Source organism: Coregonus clupeaformis, unplaced genomic scaffold (assembly GCF_020615455.1).
Source record: "Coregonus clupeaformis isolate EN_2021a unplaced genomic scaffold, ASM2061545v1 scaf0018, whole genome shotgun sequence".
Lineage (NCBI taxonomy): Eukaryota > Metazoa > Chordata > Actinopteri > Salmoniformes > Salmonidae > Coregonus > Coregonus clupeaformis.
Window position 1 is genome coordinate 604,600 of NW_025533473.1, and position 25,320 is coordinate 629,919.

At 41.6% G+C, this 25,320-nt stretch overlaps 1 protein-coding gene and 1 pseudogene across 1 annotated transcript in view; one reads left to right on the top strand and one right to left on the bottom strand.

Annotated features, from left to right (window-relative positions):
- Positions 1-10,403, top strand: part of LOC121572672 (nidogen-1-like) — a 50,516-nt gene extending 40,113 nt beyond the window's left edge. The window contains exons 13-20 of the mRNA XM_045212505.1: positions 823-1,059; positions 1,503-1,675; positions 2,579-2,705; positions 4,146-4,317; positions 4,537-4,694; positions 5,068-5,191; positions 6,191-6,303; positions 9,572-10,403. Coding sequence (XP_045068440.1) covers positions 823-1,059; positions 1,503-1,675; positions 2,579-2,705; positions 4,146-4,317; positions 4,537-4,694; positions 5,068-5,191; positions 6,191-6,303; positions 9,572-9,690 — 1,223 coding nt within the window. The 3' untranslated portion in view covers positions 9,691-10,403. The remainder of the gene's footprint in view (positions 1-822; positions 1,060-1,502; positions 1,676-2,578; positions 2,706-4,145; positions 4,318-4,536; positions 4,695-5,067; positions 5,192-6,190; positions 6,304-9,571) is intronic.
- A 4,177-nt stretch (positions 10,404-14,580) lies between these two features.
- The window catches only part of LOC121572671, a 50,724-nt pseudogene continuing 39,984 nt past the window's right edge, over positions 14,581-25,320 (bottom strand).

A 25,320-nucleotide genomic window follows, 5' to 3' on the forward strand; every position in this document is an offset into this window, starting at 1 on the left:
TAGTGGCACAGCTAGCACTGCGATGCAGTGCCTTAGACCACTGCGCCACTCGGGAGAGTGTCATGTACTGGAGCCTTGGGTGTTTGTGAGTTGGCATCTTTCTCAGCCGTTACCTCTTTGTTCAAGTCCAATCCAGGTGTCAACTGCATGTATTTACTCCACCACGCTAATTATAGCTCCTTCTCCTCTGCCTCCACAGTTTTGTCATATTTTCAACAAGCTGTCTGAAAAGGGGCATCATTTTGTCCTCCTTTGTCTGAACTTGTACTTGTAGTAGACACTGTAGTGTCTGGACCTTGTGAGAGTTGACCTGGTTATCTTCCTTGCTTTTCGATGGTTGATGACTGTCTGATAAAAACTGCTTTGATCTTTGCCTCCTCAGAGACAACAGTTCCCAATGTTGACTAGTTGTCTTTTTTTGGTGGCTTTTGTTGATTGTTGCGGCCAGACGTTGTGCATAGCGCAGATTGTATGTTGCGGCTGTTTGAGATTGTTATGACTAGTCTGTGGTTAACCAGACAGATACCCTGGGGATAAGTCTTTCAGTGAGACACTATATTCCAGATGTCACCGTGTCCCTTATGTCAGATTTACGTGACCGCAAAAATGAAATACTCTACATTGAATCCATGTTTTCCATATTAGTAGTGGACAAGTAACTTTAGTTTTGAACTGCCATGTGCCATGTCGTACATTAAGGCAATTATATTTAAACCAAAGCTAAACAGCACTTTAAAAAGAAAGAGCAATTTCTTAGAAACCTTTCTTAATTTCCTCTATTACTTTTATTACTCCTCATGTCGTCTTTCTGTTTTATTCCAGAGCGTGAGAAGACGCAGTGCGAGCGAGACAGAGAAAGCATCCAGGTCTCCTCCAACACAGGCTCGTTTTCCTTCTTCCGCCCACGCCCCACCGTCAGTCAGTACGTTCCTACCTGCGACCAGCATGGTGCCTACGAGCCCACCCAGTGCCACGGTAGCATTGGACAGTGCTGGTGTGTGGACGGCAATGGTCAGGAGATCCCCAACACTAGAATTGGCCCCGGCCAAAAACCTTTGTGTGAGTGACTGCCTCAAAAGATGGAGGGGCCGATCGGTCATCCTTGGCTTGTACCTTAATATTCATATTCAACATATTCATGCATTCATAGCACTCATGTCTATTCCATTACATTCAACATTTGCCCCTGCATGCTAAATAAAAATACTGTAGGAACCCACTGGGCACAAACTGGTTGAATCAACATTGTTTCCATGTCATTTCAACCCCAAAATTATATGTGTTTAAATCAACGTGAAAAACTTATTGGATTTGCAAAAAGTAATCAAAGTAAAGGAACTTTTTAACCTAAATTCAATGGCATGGTTGAAAGTTTTGTTGATTTCACATTTAATTCAGGTTAGTTGAAAACTCAATCATAGATAAATCAAAACTAGACGCTGATAGGACATCTGTGCCCAGTGGGAAATGACATTGTAACTTCAGTTGTCCTCCCTTGACAGGTATTGACCAGGGAGTGATTCCTCCCCCGATTGGACCCACCACCAGGCCGGATGTCTCTCCTGTGGCCCCAGGGACCCACTTGCTGTTTGCCCAGAGCGGGAAGATCGAGCACATCCCCCTGGACGGATACAGCATGAACAAAGGGGAGGCCAAAGCCCTGCTCCACCTGCCTGTGAGGCTTCACATTGACGCACCTCAACTCACCTCACATTCTCAGTCAGACAGACAGTCAGTCAGTTAATCAGTCAAGCACTGCACATCACTTGTTACAAGCACTGTGGGAAGTTACTTATTGACTCACAAACTTTAACTCACTCACTCTCTTCTCGAGTTAATGATTCACTCAGTCAGTAACTCACTCCTCTGTAAGCCCTGGCCTACCACGCTTTGTCAAGATGGCCGCTCACCAGATGGCCAGAGCTGTCTTCTCAGACCCCCAGTCTTAGGTTGAATGAAAAGAGGGGGATTTGATCATCTCTTCGTCGCATGTCAGATATTTCCTTTGGCCGGACTGAGAGTGCGTTGATGGGTGTTGTGGGTCCACGCATCCACTCTCTGGAATGTCCCAAATGCCACTTGAACAATCTCCTGATTGTGTGAGTTGACCATCCATACTCGTCCCCAGGCTTTTCTTCTTTCTTCTCACTAGCGTGGAATGGTCTGGCAGAACATGTAACTGGACATACAGAGGGATTCTTCCCAATAAAAGCTTCAATTGTTTGGCTAGCCGCATTCTGCCATTTTGAAATGTAATGTAACATTGTGTACATCTTATGTAATTTGGTTGAACCCATCTGTGAAATGAATGGGGTGAGATATTAACATTAACACTATTAAAGTAGTATAACATTACTGCAATGTTCTCTTGCTTTGAACAGGGGCTCTATTGAGTGTGTGTGACATCCTATATTCTGACGCTCGCATGGTTTCCAATTAGCAGTTAAGTAGGGAAAGCACAAGGACTGTGCATCAGATGATTGGTCTATTGAATGTTTCAATGTGTTTGTATCTGTCCCGATCTAAATAAACCATTAATCAATAAATCAATAAAACCGTCTCTATGTGTTGCTCCCAGGACAGAGTGGCGATTGCTGTGGCCTACGACTGTGTGGAGAAGATGGTGTACTGGACGGACATCACAGGGCCCTCCATCAGCAAGGCCAGCCTGGAGGGAGGAGACATAATTTCTCTCGTCACAACAGGTGAGCAGTACACAGGTCTCAGGTCAGCCTGGAGGAAGGAGACACCATCTTTTGACATGTGTGAAACAAGACGGACAAATGACGGATTGCCATTCATTGTAGTCTTTCAATGTACACTATATATACAAAAGTATGTGGACACCCCTTCAAATTAGTGGATTTGGCTATTTCAGCCACACCCGTTGCTGACAGGTGTATACAATCGGGCACACAGCCATGCAATCTCCATAGACAAACATTGGCAGTAGAATGGCCTTACTGAAGAGCTCATTGACTTTGAACGTGGCACCGTCATAGGATGCCACCTTTCCAACAAGTAAGTTTGTCAAATTTCTGCCCTGCTAGAGCTGCCCCGGTCAGCTCTAGTAGCAACAAAGGCTCAGCTGTGAAGTGGTAGGCCACACAAGCTCACAGAACGAGTCCGCCGAGTGCTGAAGCACGTAGCACGTAATACTCACTACCGAGTTCCAAACTGCCTCTGGAAGCAACATCAGCACAATAACTGTTAATCGGGAACTGCATGAAATGCGTTTCCATGGCCAAGCAGCCAGCCGCACACAAGCCTAAGATCACCATGCGCAATGCCAAGCGTCGGCTGAAGTTGTGTAAAGCTCGCCGCCATTGGACTCTGGAGCAGTGGAAACGCGTTCTCTGGAGTGATGAATCACACTTCACCATCTGGCAGTCGGACGGACGAATACCTTCCCGAATGCATAGTGCCAACTGTAAAGTTTGGTGGAGGAGGACTAATGGTCTGGGGCTGTTTTTCATGGTTTGGGCTAGGCCCTTTAGTTCCAGTGAAGGGAAATCTTAAAGCTACAGCATACAATAACATTGTAGACGATTCTGTGCTTCCAACTTTGTGGCAACAGTTTGGGGGAGGCGCTTTCCTGTTTCAGCATGACAATGCTCCCATGCAGAAAGCAAGGTCCATACAGAAATTATTTGTTGAGATCGGTGTGGAAGAACTTGACTGGCCTGCACAGAGCCCTGACCTCAACCCCATCAAACCCCTTTGGGATGAATTGGAATGCCGACTGCGAGCCAGGCCTAATCGCCCAACATCAGTGCTCGACCTCACTAATGCTCTTGTGGCTGAATGGAAGCAAGTACCCGCTGCAATGTTCCAAAAAAACACCATATTAATGCCCATGATTTTGGAATGAGATGTTCGACGATCAGGTGTCCACATACTTTTGGTAATGTAGTGTATAACCCCCAGGGATGGAAATAACGCTAGCTTGCTGCTTGCTGGCTAGTGACATTTTGTCTTCTTAAATATCCCACAGATTTTGGACCCGGGCTTGTAGGAATTGCAGTCTACTAGCCCAGCTGGCCAGAGCCCAAAATCCTTAAGTTCCATCCCTGATGACCCCCATAGAAAATCAGTAGTTTCTGTCTGAACTAGGCGTAATGATGTCCTCCTTCTCTCTTCCTTAGACCTGGAGAGCCCAGAGGGTTTGGCTATCGACCACCTGGCCCGGCTAATGTTCTGGACGGACTCCATGAAGGACAGGATTGAGGTGGCCAGACTGGACGGAAGCCAGCGCCGTGTCCTATTCGACACCGACCTGGTAAACCCTCGGCCCATTGTCGCTGACCCCTCCTATGGGTAAGTGTCTTTGGACAATGTCTGACTTTGATTCCTTTGATGCAAATTTGTGATTAAATAAGCAGTTAGTTCTTTGTGCTGAAGATGTATTGTCCTTAACCGCTAAGGCCTGGAACGATTTCGAAATCCCCAGTGCTGTGTTCATTTTAAAGCTGTTGGTTTAAAAATATGGTTCTAAACATCATGACAGGAACATGTTTTCTCTGGCTTGTTGTCCAGACGACTCTACTGGGCAGACTGGAACAGAGATGGGCCCAAAATCGAGATGTCCAACATGGACGGAACCGACAGGACAGTCTTGGTTAAGGACGACCTGGGGTTGCCCAACGGCCTGACATACGACCCTGAGAGCCAGCAGTTGTGCTGGGCCGATGCTGGTAAGAGGCTACGCTAAACATGCTAACACTATCGATGCTGGTAAAAAGTTATAAAACATGCTAACACTATCTGTAAAAAGCTATGCTAAACGTGCTTACACTATTGATGTTGTTATGAAGGTATGCTAAACATGCTAACACTAGTGATGCTGGTAAGAAGCTATGCTAAACATGCTAACCCTATCAATGCCGGTAAAGACACTACACTAAACATGCTAACACTATTGATATCGTTAGCTAAACATGCTATGTAGCAATCCATGGGAAAATCCCACTGTACTGAGGCAGTTCAGATGACTCAGATAGTTGGAGCATGGTGCTAGCAGCAGGGATGTTGGTTTGACTCCTGCATGTTTTTTTTTTACCTTTCCAGGTACTCGTAAGGTACAGTGTATGGACCCCAACGGTAGGAACCGTAGGACCATTGTGGAGGGGATTCAGTATCCTTTCGCCATCGTATCCCATGGGAGGAACCTTTACTACACTGACTGGAGAAGGTATGATCACCTGGGCACGGTTTCCTAAAAGCATCTTAAGGCTAATAAGTTCATTGTTTGAACCTTCGTAGGAGCATCGTTAAATCTCCGAGCTGTTTCCTAAAACTATTGTTACTAAGTTGCACTTGAAAATGCTTGTTATTTACAGACTGCCTCAGACCACTCGTAGAACAGCTAAGTGCGTCGTTTTTTTGCCCTTCCGTAGATTCTCCTACTATACACAGAAAATCTCTGCTATATATACATAGAATCAAGATGTTTAGGCCTATCTTTCTCTCTGTGACTGACGATAACTGCAGAACGAAGTTGACTACAAATACAAAGTCGCCAATGTCTTTGCAATTGTTACAAACAAGCGAAGGATAAAAATATGCTTCAAATAAAAACAGAGATGACTGCATTAAAATAGAAATACAGTAGGCCTAGAACTATAGGCTACATATCCCTATATATTTAAATCATATTAAAATACATTCCATGATCAATTATTTGAGTTCTAATTAGCTAATTGTCGGCTACTGTCTGTAATTTGTGCCTAAATATATTTCATGATGTGTAACAATAAGCATTTCACTGCACCTTTCATACCTGTTGTAAGCTGTGTACGTGACTAATACAATTTGATTTGATTAATTAATTCATACACACCTATTTCATGAGCATGCATACATTTCCCATTACTTAAAATGCACAGGTTTGTATACACCAGGTCAGTATATTGCCCCATTTTCAATAGATTCATGAAAATATATCAATAACCTTGGCAATGAATGATAGAAAGGATTATTTTCATGTAGAATTAATTTTTTCATGGTAGTCAATAGAGTAAGAGCCTTCATAAGAATAGTAGTAGCCATTTGAAACTGTACTATTTATTTAAAAACGTGAGTTTGTTTAATGCCAATGTTTATTTGACGTGGCTCAAACATTGGTGTGTGGTCCTGGGGGTCCCAGCGAATGTTTAGAGAATGTTCTAATAATGTCGTTTTCTGTTGCCAGGGAAGCGGTGGTAGCCGTGGACCGCACAACGGACAGAGAGACGGACGAGTTTCTGCCACAGAAGCGTTCGCGAGTGTATGGCATTGCCACGACCCCAACTCAATGCCCACAAGGTAAGCCTCCTCACACTTCCTAGTTCTCTCAATAGCCTTGGTTTGCATCCCAAATGGCACCCTATAGGCTCTGGTCAAAATAAGTACACTATAAAGGGAATAGGGTGCCATTTGGGACGTTGTCTAGGTCAGTGGTCACCAACCTTTTCTGAGTCAAGATCACTTTTGTAGTCAAAAAGGAAGCCGAGATCTGCCGCTCAGATAAAAAAAAAAAAACGTGACTTAATTTTTTTTACATTAACCTAATAAAAACAGTTCTGTAGGAATGAGGTTTGTGCAGTAGGCCTAATACATTATCAAAGCATATTGGCTATATGCTTGGCCTGCCAATATTGTTCTTCTCTGACCATATTATATTTCAAAACACGAGCTTTGATAACAAAATAGATCAGTTGGTGTAGCACTTGCGAGGCACAGCTGAGCATAAATTGAAATAATTTGCTTTTTTATTTTACTGGACTGATGGTAGGTACCTGCATCTGATGGTCATAGTGCTTTCAATACAACTGGGAACTCGGAAAAAACTAGGTCAAATTATGACGTCAGTGAACATCAGGTTGGAAAGTCGGAGCTCTAGAATGATGCCGAGTTGGATGACGGATCAAAACAAATTTTCCCCAGTCGGATCTAGTTTTTTTCAGAGTTCCCAGTTGTCGTGAACGCACTGAAGTCGGAAGTCTGAGATTTCCGAGTTCCCAGTTGTTTTGAACACAGCATTAGTCTCAGTGGAGGGAGGGAGAGAGCAGCAGAGGGTCTGCCTCTCACGGTCACTGCTCTCTCTTTTCTTTCCTCCGGTGAGGCTGTCCAGAGAGCGGGGACACAGTCTTCCAGCTGATGGCGAAACTAGAGTCACCTCAGGCACAAATTCATCTTGTTCCCATGACCAGAGAAAGTGAAATATTATTCGATATTAAAATAGACACGACAAGCTGCTAATAATAATAAAAACGCAGGGCTATCGATACACTTGGCTACTCATTCATTGCAGCTGCAAAGCGAGTGGAAGTAGAGAAAAACGCATTTTATGTTTTGTAATAGTGTTGAATAAAAACTGTTGACAGTGCTGAATAAAACTTAGACATGAACTCACTCATAAAAACAGCAGCGATTTTCTGTAGTCTTTAACAGTTTCAGACATGGTTTTAAAAGTTATGAAATCTCTTATAGGCTAGTATCAACCTTTGCTGTGTCCGGGGTTGTGGAAGCTGTAGGTAGGCACGGTGAATTGAGCTATCCAATTTAGGCAAAGATCTCCTGGTCCGCCGGGTAGGCAGAGTTGATCTTTTCAGACAAATTAAATGGTTCAAACTGGTGCGCAGGGCTTCTAAATCATGTGCACCAACAGCCAACACAAAACAAAGGGACCGCAATCCTTTATGCATTTATCTTCGGTTTTTCTACAGAATGTTTGGTGATCGACTAAGAATGCCTTGAAGATCGACCGGTTGGTGACCACTGGTCTAGGTCTATACAATAAACACATACTTATGTGTTCTGAATGTATGTCCAATTCTATTCCTGTATTGACAGGGAATTGATCCCAACTCTAATGGTTGTGGTTCTAGACTAGTTATATAGCACTGAAGCAGAATCAGTGAAGTTGGATACATAGCTTTAAATACACAGCTGTACAAGGGTACAGCTGAGAGTCTCATAATCGTAATGTTACAGCTGGCTATGCAGAGATTCACTTTACTCAGCAACCTCCGATTTCCCCACCCCCCCTTCCTACATATATATCCTCACATTGTCTGGATGCAATTACTCGGGTCTGGTGGAATGTGCACCGCCTGCCATATTCGTACATCTGCGCTCCCGCTGGATTTATCTGGTCTGGTCCAATCCACCATGGGGGGCTGTTCTTATTTTGTGTACAGTATGAGTAGTACAGTAAGTACTTATAGTATAGATAGTCGGCTGTGTGCAGTAGATCGCCTGTTGAGTGTCGACGAACGGTGGCCATTCAACATGCAGAATTGTCGGGAAATGAACAGAAAATGACAGCCGATGTTGTGTGATCAAAGGCTTTAGGACAGCCAACCGTCGGCCAACTGCTTTTAACCATTCATCAAGACAGTCTGTTTTCATTTGGATTCAAGGTGTTTTAGGTTTAAACATACAGCAGTCCCTGCCTTACATTAAAGCTAATGTAGAGGTACAAATGGTTTGATTGGACTGTACTTAGCCCTGTGAAAGACTCTCTCAGGGCTCTATTTAATCCGTATCGCGGAAGTTCAGCGTTACAGTGTGATTGAAATTTAAAGGCAATGTTCCCACGTTAGCGGAGACTGCATTCTGTAACGCTTCAGCTAAATTGTTAATTAATGGTACCCAAACTATTTGCACTGACTCTACGCACTATATATACACACCCACACACACTACACTGTCACTCCCACACATTCAAACACTACATATGCACACATACACATAACAGACACAACACTTGCTGCTGCTACTGTTCTTTATCTGACTCTTATTATTATCTATCAGGATGCCTAGACACTTTACCCTGCCTTCATGTACATAATTACCTCAAACCTCTGCACATTGATCTGGCACTGGTACTCCCTGTATATAGCTCCATTCTTGTGTATTTTATTTAATTCCTTGTGTAAGTTACTATTTCATATTTGATTATATTTTTTAAAACTCTGCATCGTTGGGAAAGGTTTGTAAGCAAGCATTTCACTGTAAAGTCATGTGATAAATACAATTTGATTTGATTGAATCCCTCAGTCTGGTTTACGTTACTGCAGAACCAAGACCGCAGATCCAATTTTAGATATATGAACAGCGTAGATCTGTCCTGACTGTCTTTTTCAAAGTACTCTGGGAGCCTGAATCCCTCCCAAAGCATACAGTGAATGTTTTTTGGGTGTGTGAAATGTCCCATGTTATCAATTAAACACTTTTTAGTGTAAGTGTATGTAGCTGTGTATTACATTTTACATTTTAGTCATTTAGCAGACGCTCTTATCCAGAGCGACTTACAGTTAGTGAGTGTATACATTTTTCATACTGGCCCCCCATGGGAATCGATCCCACAACCCTGGCGTTGCAAGCGCCATGCTCTACCAACTGAGCTACAGGAGGGCCTGTATGTTGTTATAGCACTGAATATCCCTACTACTGCTTTTGGTGGGGTTTGCTCTTATTCTTATTCAGATCATATGAAAAACATTTTATTTGATTTCAAAGTACAATTGTGCCAAATGACTAGAAACTCCTGTAAATGATGGTAATGTTATCCAAATGTCTCCCGCAGCATATAACTACTGCTCGAACAACGGAGGCTGTTCACACCTTTGTCTACCTCGCCGCGGCGGCTTCACGTGCCGGTGTCCAGACGTGGTGGACGGAAGCTGTGTGGAGAGGAACTTGTAAGGACGGAAGAAAGAACAGTAGATTCTCCTGCTAACTGCACAAAGGGGTTGTGACACGTGTGCCTTCCAACTTCCTCTTTAAAGGAAGAATGATAAGCTGCATCCGGCTGGGGGTTACTCTGTGGCCAAATCCATTCAGATTGCTAGGCCTCTACTGCTCAGTTCCCCTCTGGCAGATCTGAGAGGATTGGGTAGTTTGTAAAGATATGATGGTGATCTCTACTGTAGTTCTCTGGTTGGTTAGGTGGAGTTGTTATCCTATCGCTTACACATCTAGTCCTTTGACCTTGTTACTGTTACGGTGTGTATTAGAAACCTCCCAAATTATTTTACTGATTTCTGATACATTTGAAAAAAAGTAACATTTTATTTTTTTGTATTGTAAATAAATACCTGAAATATAGACGTATTATCTGAAGTACAGGTTTCCAGTGGTGCTCTTGATGACCAGTTATAGCTGATTATTACTGTGAAGGTGTACAGGTTGTTGGGCATAACGCCAGGTTGTTGGTGTTTGGTAGCCACAAGCCCACCTGGAGAGAAGTTGGCCCAGCGCCTTTTGATGACCTCATTCTCCCCATAAGAGGGTTGACAGCCCACCATAGGAGTTTTACATAAGGTTAATGCATGTACTGTGTGTGCAGCTGTGCGGTGACAGAGAAAAAACAAGAACATTTACATTCTGTACAGCTGTCCTATTAAACTTTTTTTTTTACAAGTTTGGTGTACATTGTGTCTTATTTCTTGTTAGTACAGTAACATGTTAGTTATCAGAAAGCTATTTGTATTTTTTTAAAGCATACAGTAACTATAATACCAGTTTGAGGTTTGTGAAATCACACGTCATTAGTCTATCAAAGGGCTATACCATCAATCCAGCTCCTTAATTCTGAGTGCCAAGCAGAGGCATCGGTCCCATTTTGTACAGTGCCTTGCAAAAGTATTCATCCCCCTTGGTGTTTTTCCTATTTTGTTGCATTACAACCTGTAATTGAAATTGATTTTTATTTTTATTTCATGTAATGGACATACACAAAATAGTCCAAATTGGTGAAGTGAAATGAAAAAAATTACTTGTTTAAAAAAATTCAAAAGAATAAATAACGGAAAAGTGGTGCGTGCATTTGTATTCACCCCCTTTGCTATGAAGCCCCTAAATAAGGTCTGGTGAACCAATTACCTTCAGAAGTCACATAATTAGTTAAATAAAGTCCACCTGTCTGCAATCTGTGTCACATGATCTGTCACATGATCTCAGTAGATATACACCTGTTCTGAAAGGTCCCAGAGTCTGCAACACAACTAAGCAAGGGGCACCACCAAGCAAGCGACACCATGAAGACCAAGAAGCTCTCCAAACAGGTCAGGGACAAAGTTGTGGAGAAGTACAGATCAGGGTTGGGTTATAAAAACAATATCCCAAACTTTTAACATCCCACGGAGCACCATTAAATCCATTATTAAAAAATGGAAAGAATATGGCACCATAACAAACCTGCCAAGAGAGGGCCGCCCACCAAAACTCACGGACAAGGCATTAATCAGAGAGTCAACGAAGACACCAAAGATAACCCTGAAGGAGCTGCAAAGCTCCACAGTGAAGATTGGAGTATCTGTCCATAGGACCACTTTAAGCCGTACACTCCACAGAGCTGGGCTTTACGGAAGAGTGGCCAGAAAAAAACCATTGCTTAAAGAAAAAAATAAGCAAACACGTTTGGTGTTCGCCAAAAGCCATGTGGGAGACTCCCCAAACATATGGAAGAAGGTACTCTGATCAGATGACACTCAAATTTAGCTTTTTGGCCATCAAGGAAAACGCTATGTCTTGCACAAACCCAACACTTCTCCTCACCCCGAGAACACCATCCCCACAGTGAAGCATGGTGGTGGCAGCATCATGCTGTGGGGATGTTTTTCATCGGCAGGGACTGGGAAACTGGTCAGAATTTGAAGGAATGTTGGATGGCGCTAAATACAGGGAAATTCTTGAGGGAAACCTGTTTCAGTCTTCCAGGGATTTGAGACTGGGATGGAGGTTCACCTTCCAGCAGGACAATGACCCTAAGCATACTGCTAAAGCAACACTCGAGTGGTTTAAGGGGAAACATTTAAATGTCTTGGAATGGCCTAGTCAAAGCCCAGACCTCAATCCATTGAGAATCTGTGGTATGACTTCAAGATTGCTGTACACCAGTGGAACCCATCCAACTTGACGGAGCTGGAGCAGTTTTGCCTTGAAGAATGGGTAAAAATTCCAGTGGCTAGATGTGCCAAGCTTATAGAGACATACCCCAAGAAACTTGCAGATGTAATTGCTGCAAAAGGTGGCTCTACAAAGTATTGACATGGGGGGGTGAATAGTTATGCACACACAAGTTTTCTGTCTTTGTGTCTTATTTCTTGTTTGTTTCACAAGAAAAAATATTTTGCATCTTCAAAGTGGTAGGCATGTTGTGTAAATCAAATGATACAAAGCCCCCAAAAATCAATTTTAATTCCAGGTTGTAAGGCAACAAAATAGGAAAAATGCCAAGGGGGGTGAATACTTTCGCAAGCCACTGTAAGTCTTTGGTATGACTCAACAGGGGATTGAACCCCTAAACTTCCAATCTCAGAGGAGACACTAACAACGAGGCCACTGAGTTGGCCAGTTATCCTCTTATACAGTGCATTCGGAAAGTATTCAGACCCCTTGACATTTTCCACATTTTGTTACGTTACAGCCTAAAATTGATTTTTTTAAAAATCCTCATCCATCCACACACAATACCCCATAGTGACAAAGCAAAAACAGGTTTTTAGAAACGGAAATACCTTATTTACATAAGTATTCAGACCCTTTGCTATGAGACCTCGAAATTGAGCTCAGGTGCATCCTGTTTCCATTGATCATCCTTGAGATGTTTCTACAACTTGATTGGAGTCCACCTATGGTAAATTCAATTGATTGGACATGATTTGGAAAAGCACACACCTGTCTATATAAAGTCAGACAGTTGACAGTGCATGTCAGAGCAAAAACCAAGCCATGAGGTCGAAGGAATTTTCTGTAGAGCTCCGAGACAGGATTGTGTCGAGGCACAGATCTGGGGAAGGGTACAAAAAAATTCTGCAGCATTTAAGGTCCCCAAGAACACAGTGGCGTCCATCATTCATAAATGGAAGAAGTTTAGACTCAGGGAGGTGACCAAGAACCCCATGGTCACTCTGACAGAGCTCCAGAGTTCCTCTGTAGAGATGGGAGAACCTTCCAGAAGGACAACCATCTCTGCAGCCCTCCACCAATCAGGCCTTTATGGTAGAGTGGCCAGACGGAAACCACTCCTCAGTAAAAGCACATGACAGCCCGCTTGGAGTTTGCCAAAAGGAACCTAAAAGGACTCCCAGACCATGAAAACAAGATTCTCTGGTCTGAATGCCAAGCGTCACGTCTGGAGGAAACCTGGTACCATCCCTACGGTGAAGCACAGTGGTGAAAGCATCATGCTGTGGGGATGTTTTTCAGCGGCAGGGACTGGAAGACTAGTTAGGGTGGAAGGAAAGATGAACGGAGCAAAGTACAGAGAGATCCTTGATGAAAACCTGCTCCAGAGCGCTCAGGACCTCAGACTGGGGTGAAGGTTCACCTTCCAACAGGACAACCACCCTAAGCACACAGCCAAGACAACGCAGGAGTGGCTTCGGGACAAGTCTCTGAATGTCCTTGAGTGGCCCAGCCAGAGCCCGGACTTGAACCGGATCGAACATCTCTGGAGTGACCTGAAAATAGCTGTGCAGCGACCCTCCCCTTCCAACCTGAAAGAGCATGAGAGGATCTGCAGAGAAGAATGGGAGAAACTCCCCAAATACAGGTGTGCCAAGCTTGTAGCGTCATATCCAAGAAGTCTCGAAGCTGTAATCTCTGCCAAAGGTGCTTCAACAAAGGACTGAATAAAGGGTCTGAAGACTTATGTAAATTTTTATAAATGTGCAGAAATTTCTAAAACCTGTTTTTGCTTTGTCATTATGGGGTATTGTGTGTAGATTGATGAGTGGGGGAAAAAAACGATTTAATCCATTTGAGAATAAGGCTGTAACATAACAAAATATGGATAAAGTCCAGAGGTTTGAATACTTTCCGAATGCACTGTATGATAGGGCAAAATGTTGATTTCCGCCTACATAGACATACCTAAACGTAATTATTTGTCATGGGATGGCCATAAACAATAACTGGTAATGTTGCATAGTTTTAGAAGGTCTGGAACTCATCTTTCTGGTAAAAATTGTTATAAATTGCTGAGGTGTACACACTTTTGAGGACACAATCTCAAGTACATAGTACACATATAATAAAAAATCGTATGATTTTCCTATTCAACAAAAGTGGGACTAATGCTTTCTAAATATAACAACAATCAAATTATAAATGACTTACTATAAGATTTCACTTTATAAATGTAAAATAAATATGATCATACTTAGTGACAGTATAATATTGGCACCATTTCATATAACTGACGACATCATTTTCTCCTAAACGTCCACTGAGCAGCGAAGAGACACCATTAAAATGTGTGCAGACTCGTTATAACCTCAGCTTTAAGCACAAAGTGATTTCGTCCGTCTGTGGAAGTGGGCCACCTACTGGTAGAGTTTGTTTTTTGGATCTATTTAAAAGTTGGTTTTCAAAAAGTACTGCATGGCATTACAACACCAACCAGCCAGGCCTTCATGGATATATGTCTTTACTCTTAACTGGTGCATGCATACATTTTCGTATGGGTGGGCCCAGACGTTGCAAGTCAATTGCTTTACCAACTTAGCCACACAGGACCACATGGGACAGGTAGGGACATGGATGACCCTGGTTTAACCCCTGGACTGAGACTGCTGTCAACCCAGAAAATGTGTATAACATCTTTATTCATGATTTCTTTGCAAGCATCTTCCAGTATAACTAACAAAGCATTTGATTGACAACTGTAGTGCTAATATAGGCTAAATTTGGTGCAAATACATTATTTTGCAAGGAAAAAATGTACTGTGAAAAATGAAAACAACAGAATAACACATGTTCACTCTAGTTTACACATCCCACGCTTTCCATTTCGTTAAGAAATTCCTCGATTTCCAAACATCTTCTCCTGATCGGACCCCGGCTATTGCACTCATCACTTGTGGGCCAGTATTCAAGCCATGTCCGCTCACCCAAAACATACTCGAATCTAGAAACAAAGACATAGCTCTTAGCAGGGTGCCGTCTAGTAGTGTGAGGAAATATAGTTACAAATAATGAAATGGTTCATTTATAGCTTTTACTTAAAGGAGTAGTTCAGGATTTTACAACTTGATGTTAGATGAAAGTATTCTATATGCCAGGAGAAACTGTAATCCATGGTTCAGTTTTCTTTAAACAGTCACTACAAATTTAGGCACCGCTAGCAAAAAAACATTGAAAGTGATGGGGGCATGTGAGCATGTAAAAAAATTATTTCTCCAAATCACCTGAAATCAATTACAATCAACTCCATATTTGGCTTGATGTTTATTTTGTATTCTTAATTTTTTTTTTTTTTATCTATTCTTTTTTTTTATTTTTTTTTGTGTGGGTAGATCAGCTTTAATATTGCAGATACAATGGGGGAAAAAAGTATTTAGTCAGCCACCAATTGTGCAAGTTCTCCCACTTAAAAAGATGAGAGAGGCCTGTAATTTTCATCATAGGTACACGTCAACTATGACAGACAAAATGAGAAAAAAAAATCCAGAAAATCACATTGTAGGATTTTTAATGAATTTATTTGCAAATTATGGTGGAAAATAAGTATTTGGTCAATATCAAAAGTTTCTCAATACTTTGTTATATACCCTTTGTTGGCAATGACACAGGTCAAATGTTTTCTGTAAGTCTTCACAAGGTTTTCACACACTGTTGCTGGTATTTTGACCCATTCCTCCATGCAGATCTCCTCTAGAGCAGTGATGTTTTGGGGCTGTCGCTGGGCAACACGGACTTTCAACTCCCTCCAAAGATTTTCTATGGGGTTGAGATCTGGAGACTGGCTAGGCCACTCCAGGACCTTGAAATGCTTCTTACGAAGCCACTCCTTCGTTGCCCGGGCGGTGTGTTTGGGATCATTGTCATGCTGAAAGACCCAGCCACGTTTCATCTTCAATGCCCTTGCTGATGGAAGGAGGTTTTCACTCAAAATCTCACGATACACAGCCCCAAAGCATGATGTTTCCACCCCCATGCTTCACAGTAGGTATGGTGTTCTTTGGATGCAACTCAGCATTCTTTGTCCTCCAAACACGACGAGTTGAGTTTTTACCAAAAAGTTCTATTTTGGTTTAATCTGACCATATGACATTCTCCCAATCCTCTTCTGGATCATCCAAATGCACTCTAGCAAATTTCAGACGGGCCTGGACATGTACTGGCTTAAGCAGGGGGACACGTCTGGCACTGCAGGATTTGAGTCCCTGGCGGCGTAGTGTGTTACTGATGGTAGGCTTTGTTACTTTGGTCCCAGCTCTCTGCAGGTCATTCACTAGGTCCCCCCGTGTGGTTCTGGGATTTTTGCTCACCGTTCTTGTGATCATTTTGACCCCACGGGGTGAGATCTTGCGTGGAGCCCCAGATCGAGGGAGATTATCAGTGGTCTTGTATGTCTTCCATTTCCTAATAATTGCTCCCACAGTTGATTTCTTCAAACCAAGCTGCTTACCTATTGCAGATTCAGTCTTCCCAGCCTGGTGCAGGTCTACAATTTTGTTTCTGGTGTCCTTTGACAGCTCTTTGGTCTTGGCCATAGTGGGCCAAAGAAGAAGTTACAGGTCTGTGAGAGCCAGAAATCTTGCTTGTTTGTAGGTGACCAAATACTTATTTTCCACCATAATTTGAAAATAAATTCATAAAAAATCCTACAATGTGATTTTCTGGAGAGAAAAAAATCTCAATTTGTCTGTCATAGTTGACGTGTACCTATGATGAAAATTACAGGCCTCTCTCATCTTTTTAAGTGGGAGAACTTGCACAATTGGTGGCTGACTAAATACTTTTTTCCCCCACTGTAACTGAGCCTAAAACATCTGGTTTTCGATTAATAGTTTTTTTCTTCATGAAAGTTACTCTTTAACACCGCAAAAATATGAGTTGTGGGCAAGATTTCTCTTCAAAACCGTTTTGAAACTAGCGTAGTGTAAAAAGGTTCTAAATGACTCAAAGTGCTGAAATGATGAGAGACATTTCTTACCTGTCACCACTCTGGATAAGATCTGCAGTGTCTCCCATGAGCAGGTAGCTCTGGCCTTCTTTCAGATCCAGTGCATTTCTACAGGAGGGGTGGGCCAGGAACAAACGCTTTCCCCCGTCCAACACATGGTCAGTGCCTAAAGAGAAATTGAACATTAACATTGATCTCATTTCTAAAGAACTTGGTTTTAAACTTTCTGGAAAAACAAAAACATTTGCATGTGTGTGCAAAACCGTCTAGGAAATATTTAGGTCGCTCTATGAATAGATTGCCTTTTATGTACTTCAGACATTATGTGTGTAAATGTTGATAAAACACTCAATTTACCAGTTGGATCACAAACATCTATGCTCTAACTTAACAATGTTAAAAATTCCAATAGCAATGTGTTTTTATTCAAATAAGTGATTTGTTTTCTCTGAAAATCACCATTTTGGCATGTCCCACATCATGTTTGTCCAATTTTAACCCACATCACCCCAAGATTTTCACAAGTTTTCACCATAAGTGTAAAGCCCTATTTATTTTGTTGCTTTGGGAAAGTCATTTCTGAAGATGTTTACTTATTTCATGTGATTAGTGATTCATTAACATTTGTCCCTCAGTTTTAAGGTCAACCCTGTAATGTGAACTGAAGTCTCGTTTTAACCTGGTAAAACTAATATTTTTTCAAAAGAATGTCTAATAGTCAAATCAAAGTGTAAAAGCATGTGAGTTGGCCATTTTCTGGTGTTTAATGGTGGAAAACTGAGCACGTTGAACATAACAAGTCAACACTGTTACCCATCGATAAACAAGTAAAATATTTTTATTAAGCTTGATTTAAATTGCCCCTCCCTGTTGCACACAACAAGCTTCCATTTGCCCTGTCACAAGGGAAGTTATGGCTGATTCAAGATGAAATCGTGAACACTGTTACGATCAACCCTGTTACTTTTATAGTTATTTTTCTTAATTAAACCTTGAGATGGGGAAACATGTTATTTTTTAAAAGTTGAACAGAATGTGAAAATTAGGTGAAAAATTCAAAAAATATATTTTTGACAAATTACACTACTCAATAGGCACTCTATTTGTGGAATGACACATTTGCGTTAAAGTGAGAGGAGCATTTGAAAATGTTAACAAAATATCAACAGTCACTGTTGATATTCATAGTCCTACTCCATATAATCCAGCAATGAATGATTATCGTGTGGAAACTCATGACTAAACATTAAGGACTTATCCTACCTTCTTTGATAATCCTTTCTATTTTCATGCGGTATGTATCGATGTAGGACTCCAGTGTTGCATTAACCAAGGAGACTTTGAAAACTGTGAAAAATACAAAGTCATATGAATAAGTAAACATATAATTTTGTTCACTTTAATAATACCTGAGTCATGTCCAGTAGGGAGAAAACACACATTTTCCATTGCAAAGCACTTTGCATCGCTGTGCCATACTACTGAACACAATTGTTTGTCTCAAAAGACTAGAGACTTACCATAATCCATAGCAGCTTCGCAGGCTTTGTCCAACAGTTTCACTTCACTCACGTCTCCAAATTTCTTCTGGTAGCTACAGCTCTCTATGAAAGAAAGATCATGTGTGAGTATGAAAATGTCAAAGTAACCAGCCAATCTATATAGTGAGAACAGCATTACTTTGGCATACAGTATATTAACATTAGGCTGAAATTCAGAACCTGTTTTGTACAAACATTCCACTCCTTGTACTCTGTGTCATTGTTTGGCGTGGATTGATGGCAGAAACAGACTGGTACCCAGGCTACATTAACATATTATTGTACAGGCAAAGTGATAATTCCATGTGAAAATAGAACATGATATTTGAATGGATGATGGAGGGATTGTTGACAATGGTAAAAGGATCAGAGTAGGGTAAGCTCATCCTATAACTGCAACTACTTTTTGGCAGCAATTTGGCAACCGAGGCATGGTACCTTCAGCACAACGACACACATCATCTTGACAAAGCCTTTTCAGGGTTCCATCCTTCTTCATTGGGTGGTAGAACTTCACACAGCGGTTCTCTAAAATGACAAAAGTCCCTATTCAAGACTATTTCTTCTGTGTGTTGGCATTTCTAGTGAATGCATTGTAGTCTATGAGGTACATGTGAGTGTGTGTGCATATATCAGACCTGGGTTCAAATAGTATTTGTTTTCTTTTAAATACTTTGAGTGTTTGATTGAGCCTGCCTGGAATGCTAGATGGGCAGGGTTTATACTTTTGGGACTATTCCATTGGTTCCATTCCACCAGACAAGCTGAATCAAGCACAGGTTAAGTATTTTAAACAAATGTGAATTCTATTTAAACCAGGTCTGGTTCATATTCCCTCTCAAAAAAGCATACCTTGAGCATAGTATTCATAAACGGTGACCCCAACAGGTTGAAGCAGACCTACATCTTGTACCTTGTGTATTCTGAACGCCACCTTGTCTGCTAGTTTATTAGATACCTTAATGAATACCGGAGATATAGTGAAAGTTGAATAATAAAATGAAGTTACGTCATTGTATACATGTCACTGAGAAGAATAAATCCATTTCAATACCAGTGTGGCATGCAGTCACAAACAGATACCTGGTCAAGATAGATGATGAGGGAGCCCCTGTCAGACAACTTTTTGTCCATTTCAAATTTCTGAATGTACCTTTCCCTCCCGGTTGACAACTGCAAGCAGAAACACAAGAGTGAACTTTGAACCATTAATGTTTATTGTATTATCCACAAAAAAATCTGAAATGAAGAAAAACTGTGTTCTTAGGAGTGATTAAGAGTATTGCCATAACTACACCAGAGCTGCATTAAGCAGTTGCAATGGTTGAAAAATTAGATACTAGAAAAAGAGACACGCTTTTGATATTTTTTAAACCTAAAGTTAAGCTGTCTAATCAATTTCGTATTTATCTCCTTCAAGCTGTAGCTGTAGTTCTACCATAAATCCAATAGATACCGCTGTTACTCTGTAGCGGTAGTAGGGATGGAAGAAGATCTGGCCACGCACGAGATTCTTCAGAATAAAGAATGCGCCAGAACTGCAAACACAGTAACTTTTGTGTCCGGTTATCGACTACTACAGGTATGTAAAAGCATGTATATAAAAACAATATGTTATAATTTCCTCAGTAACAATTCCGTCAAAGGTGTAATCACGTGTAAGGCCCAGTGCACTCAAAATTATGTTTTTCCTGTGTTTTGTATTCTATTGTACAACAGCTGATGAAATTGACACTGTAAAAGTGTGAAACAAATTGATCTGTGTTATACCTGATACAGTGGGGGAAAAAAGTATTTAGTCAGCCACCAATTGTGCAAGTTCTCCCACTTAAAAAGATGAGAGAGGCCTGTCATTTTCATCATAGGTACACGTCAACTATGACAGACAAATTGAGGAAAAAAAATCCAGAAAATCACATTGTAGGATTTTTAATGAATTTATTTGCAAATTATGGTGGAAAATAAGTATTTGGTCACCTACAAACAAGCAAGATTTCTGGCTCTCACAGACCTGTAACTTCTTCTTTAAGAGGCTCCTCTGTCCTCCACTCGTTATCTGTATTAATGGCACCTGTTTGAACTTGTTATCAGTATAAAAGACACCTGTCCACAACCTCAAACAGTCACACTCCAAACTCCACTATGGCCAAGACCAAAGAGCTGTCAAAGGACACCAGAAACAAAATTGTAGACCTGCACCAGGCTGGGAAGACTGAATCTGCAATAGGTAAGCAGCTTGGTTTGAAGAAATCAACTGTGGGAGCAATTATTAGGAAATGGAAGACATACAAGACCACTGATAATCTCCCCTCGATCTGGGGGCTCCACGCAAGATCTCACCCCGTGGGGTCAAAATGATCACAAGAACGGTGAGCAAAAAATCCCAGAACGACACGGGGGGACCTAGTGAATGACCTGCAGAGAGCTGGGACCAAAGTAACAAAGCCTACCATCAGTAACACACTACGCCGCCAGGGACTCAAATCCTGCAGTGCCAGACGTGTCCCCCTGCTTAAGCCAGTACATGTCCAGGCCCGTCTGAAGTTTGCTAGAGTGCATTTGGATGATCCAGAAGAGGATTGGGAGAATGTCATATGGTCAGATGAAACCAAAATAGAACTTTTTGGTAAAAACTCAACTCGTCGTGTTTGGAGGACAAAGAATACTGAGTTGCATCCAAAGAACACCATACCTACTGTGACGCATGGGGGTGGAAACATCATGCTTTGGGGCTGTTTTTCTGCAAAGGGACCAGGACGACTGATCCGTGTAAAGGAAAGAATGAATGGGGCCATGTATCGTGAGATTTTGAGTGAAAACCTCCTTCCATCAGCAAGGGCATTGAAGATGAAACGCGGCTGGGTCTTTCAGCATGACAATGATCCCAAACACACCGCCCGGGCAACGAAGGAGTGGCTTCGTAAGAAGCATTTCAAGGTCCTGGAGTGGCCTAGCCAGTCTCCAGATCTCAACCCCATAGAAAATCTTTGGAGGGAGTTGAAAGTCCGTGTTGCCCAGCGACAGCCCCAAAACATCACTGCTCTAGAGGAGATCTGCATGGAGGAATGGGCCAAAATACCAGCAACAGTGTGTGAAAACCTTGTGAAGACTTACAGAAAACGTTTGACCTGTGTCATTGCCAACAAAGGGTATATAACAAAGTATTGAGAAACTTTTGTTATTGACCAAATACTTATTTTCCACCATAATTTGCAAATAAATTCATTAAAAATCCTACAATGTGATTTTCTGTAATTTTTTTCCTCATTTTGTCTGTCATAGTTGACGTGTACCTATGATGAAAATTACAGGCCTCTCTCATCTTTTTAAGTGGGAGAACTTGCACAATTGGTGGCTGACTAAATACTTTTTTCCCCCACTGTAGTTGCTGGTTGAAAATAAAATGTACACAGGACCTTGTAATCAAGAGGTTTTGCATGGGTGGAGTTTTGGCTTATATATAAGTTAATAAACCATTAATAAATAACAGCTAGTTTTCAGGTTACATATCCCTCCTATTAGGCCACTCCAATTAGGCCCCTCACTCAGACCACTCCCAGATAGTCCTAGCAAAATCCTTGCTTGGGAAATTATTTTTTGCTCAAATGCTAAAAAAAATAATCTTATTTTTGACCATTTTAATGGGAAACTATAAGAGTAAGGTACTTAACTGCTACGAAGGGACTTTAGTGCAGACGGTATGGTTGTCTGCTACAAAGGGACTTTAGTGCAGACGGTATGGTTGCAGAAGACTATAGACACAATTTAATGGTTTATATAATCTGGTGACGCTGAATGTAATGTTTAACAGTTTTATGCATTTTGGCCATATTCTGCCACACTCAGTTGTTTCTTTCTGTATCAGTGGATGCTGGTGGGAGGAGCTATAGGAGGACGGGCTCATTGTAATGGCTGGAATGGAATAATTAGAACAGAGTCAAACGTGGTTTCCATATGTTTGATGTGTTTGACTCAGTTCCATTTATTCCATTCCAGCCATTACAAAGAGCCCATCCTCCTATAGCTCCTCCCACCAGCCTCCTCTCATCTGTATGTATAGCTACATGTTTATATTATGTGAAATAGAAATACGTAGGACCATACTTACGAACATTCATAAAAGTTTCAGTTCAAGGTTAAGGTTAAGCATCAGCCAATTAAAATCGTTGATGTAGTGTCACGTGATAGAACGCTACATTGTAGCTGGTCCCATCAGATAACCTGGCGCACGTTAGCCCTATGCTAACCTCACCAGGTGAGCTAATTGTCCAGTTAGAAATTGGTGAGCGTTTTAGTAACTGATTAGAAGATGGTGCCGTTTGACTGCTGTTAAGGAAAAGTGTAATATCACGTCCAACTACGTCAACGATTTTAATTGGCTAATATGGAATTTGAACAGGATATAATCATGGCCATATAGTGAGGTTAGCATAGGGCTAAATATGCCAGGTTATGTCATGGGAACAGCTAACATGTAGCCTTTGATCACGTGCAACTACATCAACGATTTTAATTGGTTGATGCTTAATCTTAAACAAACACTTTTTTTTATGTTCGCAAGTATGGACCCAATTGATTTTACAGGGAAATATTACAGTTAGGCTAATGAAAGACTACTAAGGATAAGAGTACATACAGTGGGGAAAAAAGTATTTAGTCAGCCATCAATTGCGCAAGTTCTCCCACTTAAAAAGATGAGAGAGGCCTGTAATTTTCATCATAGGTACACGTCAACTATGACAGACAAAATGAGAAAATGAAATCCAGAAAATCACATTGTAGGATTTTTAATGAATTTATTTGCAAACTATGGTGGAAAATAAGTATTTGGTCAATGACAAAAGTTTCTCAATACTTTGTTATATACCCTTTGTTGGCAATGACACAGGTCAAACGTTTTCTGTAAGTCTTCACAAGGTTTTCACACACTGTTGCTGGTATTTTGGCCCATTCCTCCATGCAGATCTCCTCTAGAGCAGTGATGTTTTGGGGCTGTCGCTGGGCAACACGGACTTTCAACTCCCTCCAAAGATTTTCTATGGGGTTGAGATCTGGAGACTGGCTAGGCCAACCCAGGACCTTGAAATGCTTCTTACGAAGCCACTCCTTCGTTGCCCGGGCGGTGTGTTTGGGATCATTGTCATGCTGAAAGACCCAGCCACGTTTCATCTTCAATGCCCTTGCTGATGGAAGGAGGTTTTCACTCAAAATCTCATGATACATGGCCCCATTCATTCTTTCCTTTACACAGATCAGTCGTCCTGGTCCCTTTGCAGAAAAACAGCCCCAAAGCATGATGTTTCCACCCCCCATGCTTCACAGTAGGTATGGTGTTCTTTGGATGCAACTCAGCATTCTTTGTCCTCCAAACACGACGAGTTGAGTTTTTACCAAAAAGTTCTATTTTGGTTTCATCTGACCATATGACATTCTCCCCAATCCTCTTCTGGATCATCCAAATGCACTCTAGCAAACTTCAGACGGGCCTGGACATGTACTGGCTTAAGCAGGGGGGACACGTCTGGCACTGCAGAATTTGAGTCCCTGGCGGCGTAGTGTGTTACTGATGGTAGGCTTTGTTACTTTGGTCCCAGCTCTCTGCAGGTCATTCACTACGTCCCCCCGTGTGGTTCTGGGATTTTTGCTCACCGTTCTTGTGATAATTTTGACCCCACGGGGGTGAGATCTTGCGTGGAGCCCCAGATCGAGGGAGATTATCAGTGGTCTTGTATGTCTTCCATTTCCTAATAATTGCTCCCACAGTTGATTTCTTCAAACCAAGCTGCTTACCTATTGCAGATTCAGTCTTCCCAGCCTGGTGCAGGTCTACAATTTTGTTTCTGGTGTCCTTTGACAGCTCTTTGGTCTTGGCCATAGTGGAGTTTGGAGTGTGACTGTTTGAGGTTGTGGACAGGTGTCTTTTATACTGATAACAAGTTCAAACAGGTGCCATTAATACAGGTAACGAGTGGAGGACAGAGGAGCCTCTTAAAGAAGAAGTTACAGGTCTGTGAGAGCCAGAAATCCTGCTTGTTTGTAGGTGACCAAATACTTATTTTCCACCATAATTTGCAAATAACTTCATTAAAAATCCTACAATGTGATTTTCTGGAGAAAGAAATTCTCAATTTGTCTGTCATAGTTGACGTGTACCTATGATGAAAATTACAGGCCTCTCTCATCTTTTTAAGTGGGAGAACTTGCACAATTGGTGGCTGACTAAATACTTTTTTTCCCCACTGTACATGTACAACGTTTTACATGCATTATTATAATCATCTATTTCGTCACATATTTGAATCGATCATTGAGGACCAGCAGAGAACAATGTTTTCCTTAACAAAAAAGCTTGACACAAGGGGGCCTCGAACCCACTGATACTGTACCCCGCAGATTCACAGTGAACCGGTTTAGCGTGTATGCCACCTGGCAGCGATTGTAATGGAGGTACATGACAGCTATTTAACAAGACTATAAGGCTCTTAGACTTTTTTTTTACTATGTACGATAAACTTAAATGTTGTATAGACCTCCTTTATCTTTTCCCTGTAAAAGCACATGGATGTGTGTGAAACGGATAAGCAAAAATGTGCGATTTTGTCATATTTGGGAAAAAACATGCCTTTTTAGTTTTGTCTAACGTTAGTAGCTAGTAGCCTGGTCAAGGATCATACAATATTGGGACACTACACTTTACAAACCAAGTGAAACAAAAGTTAACCTTACATTTGGAGGTTTAAAATATCCCTCTGGTGGCCAAATCGACCTATTTTAAGAAATGCCATTGGTTGGTGGATATAAAGTCTAAGAATTTGTCACAGGAAATAATCACCGGCGAGCTTGTCAGGTTAGCATAGGGCTAAATGTGCCAGGTTATCT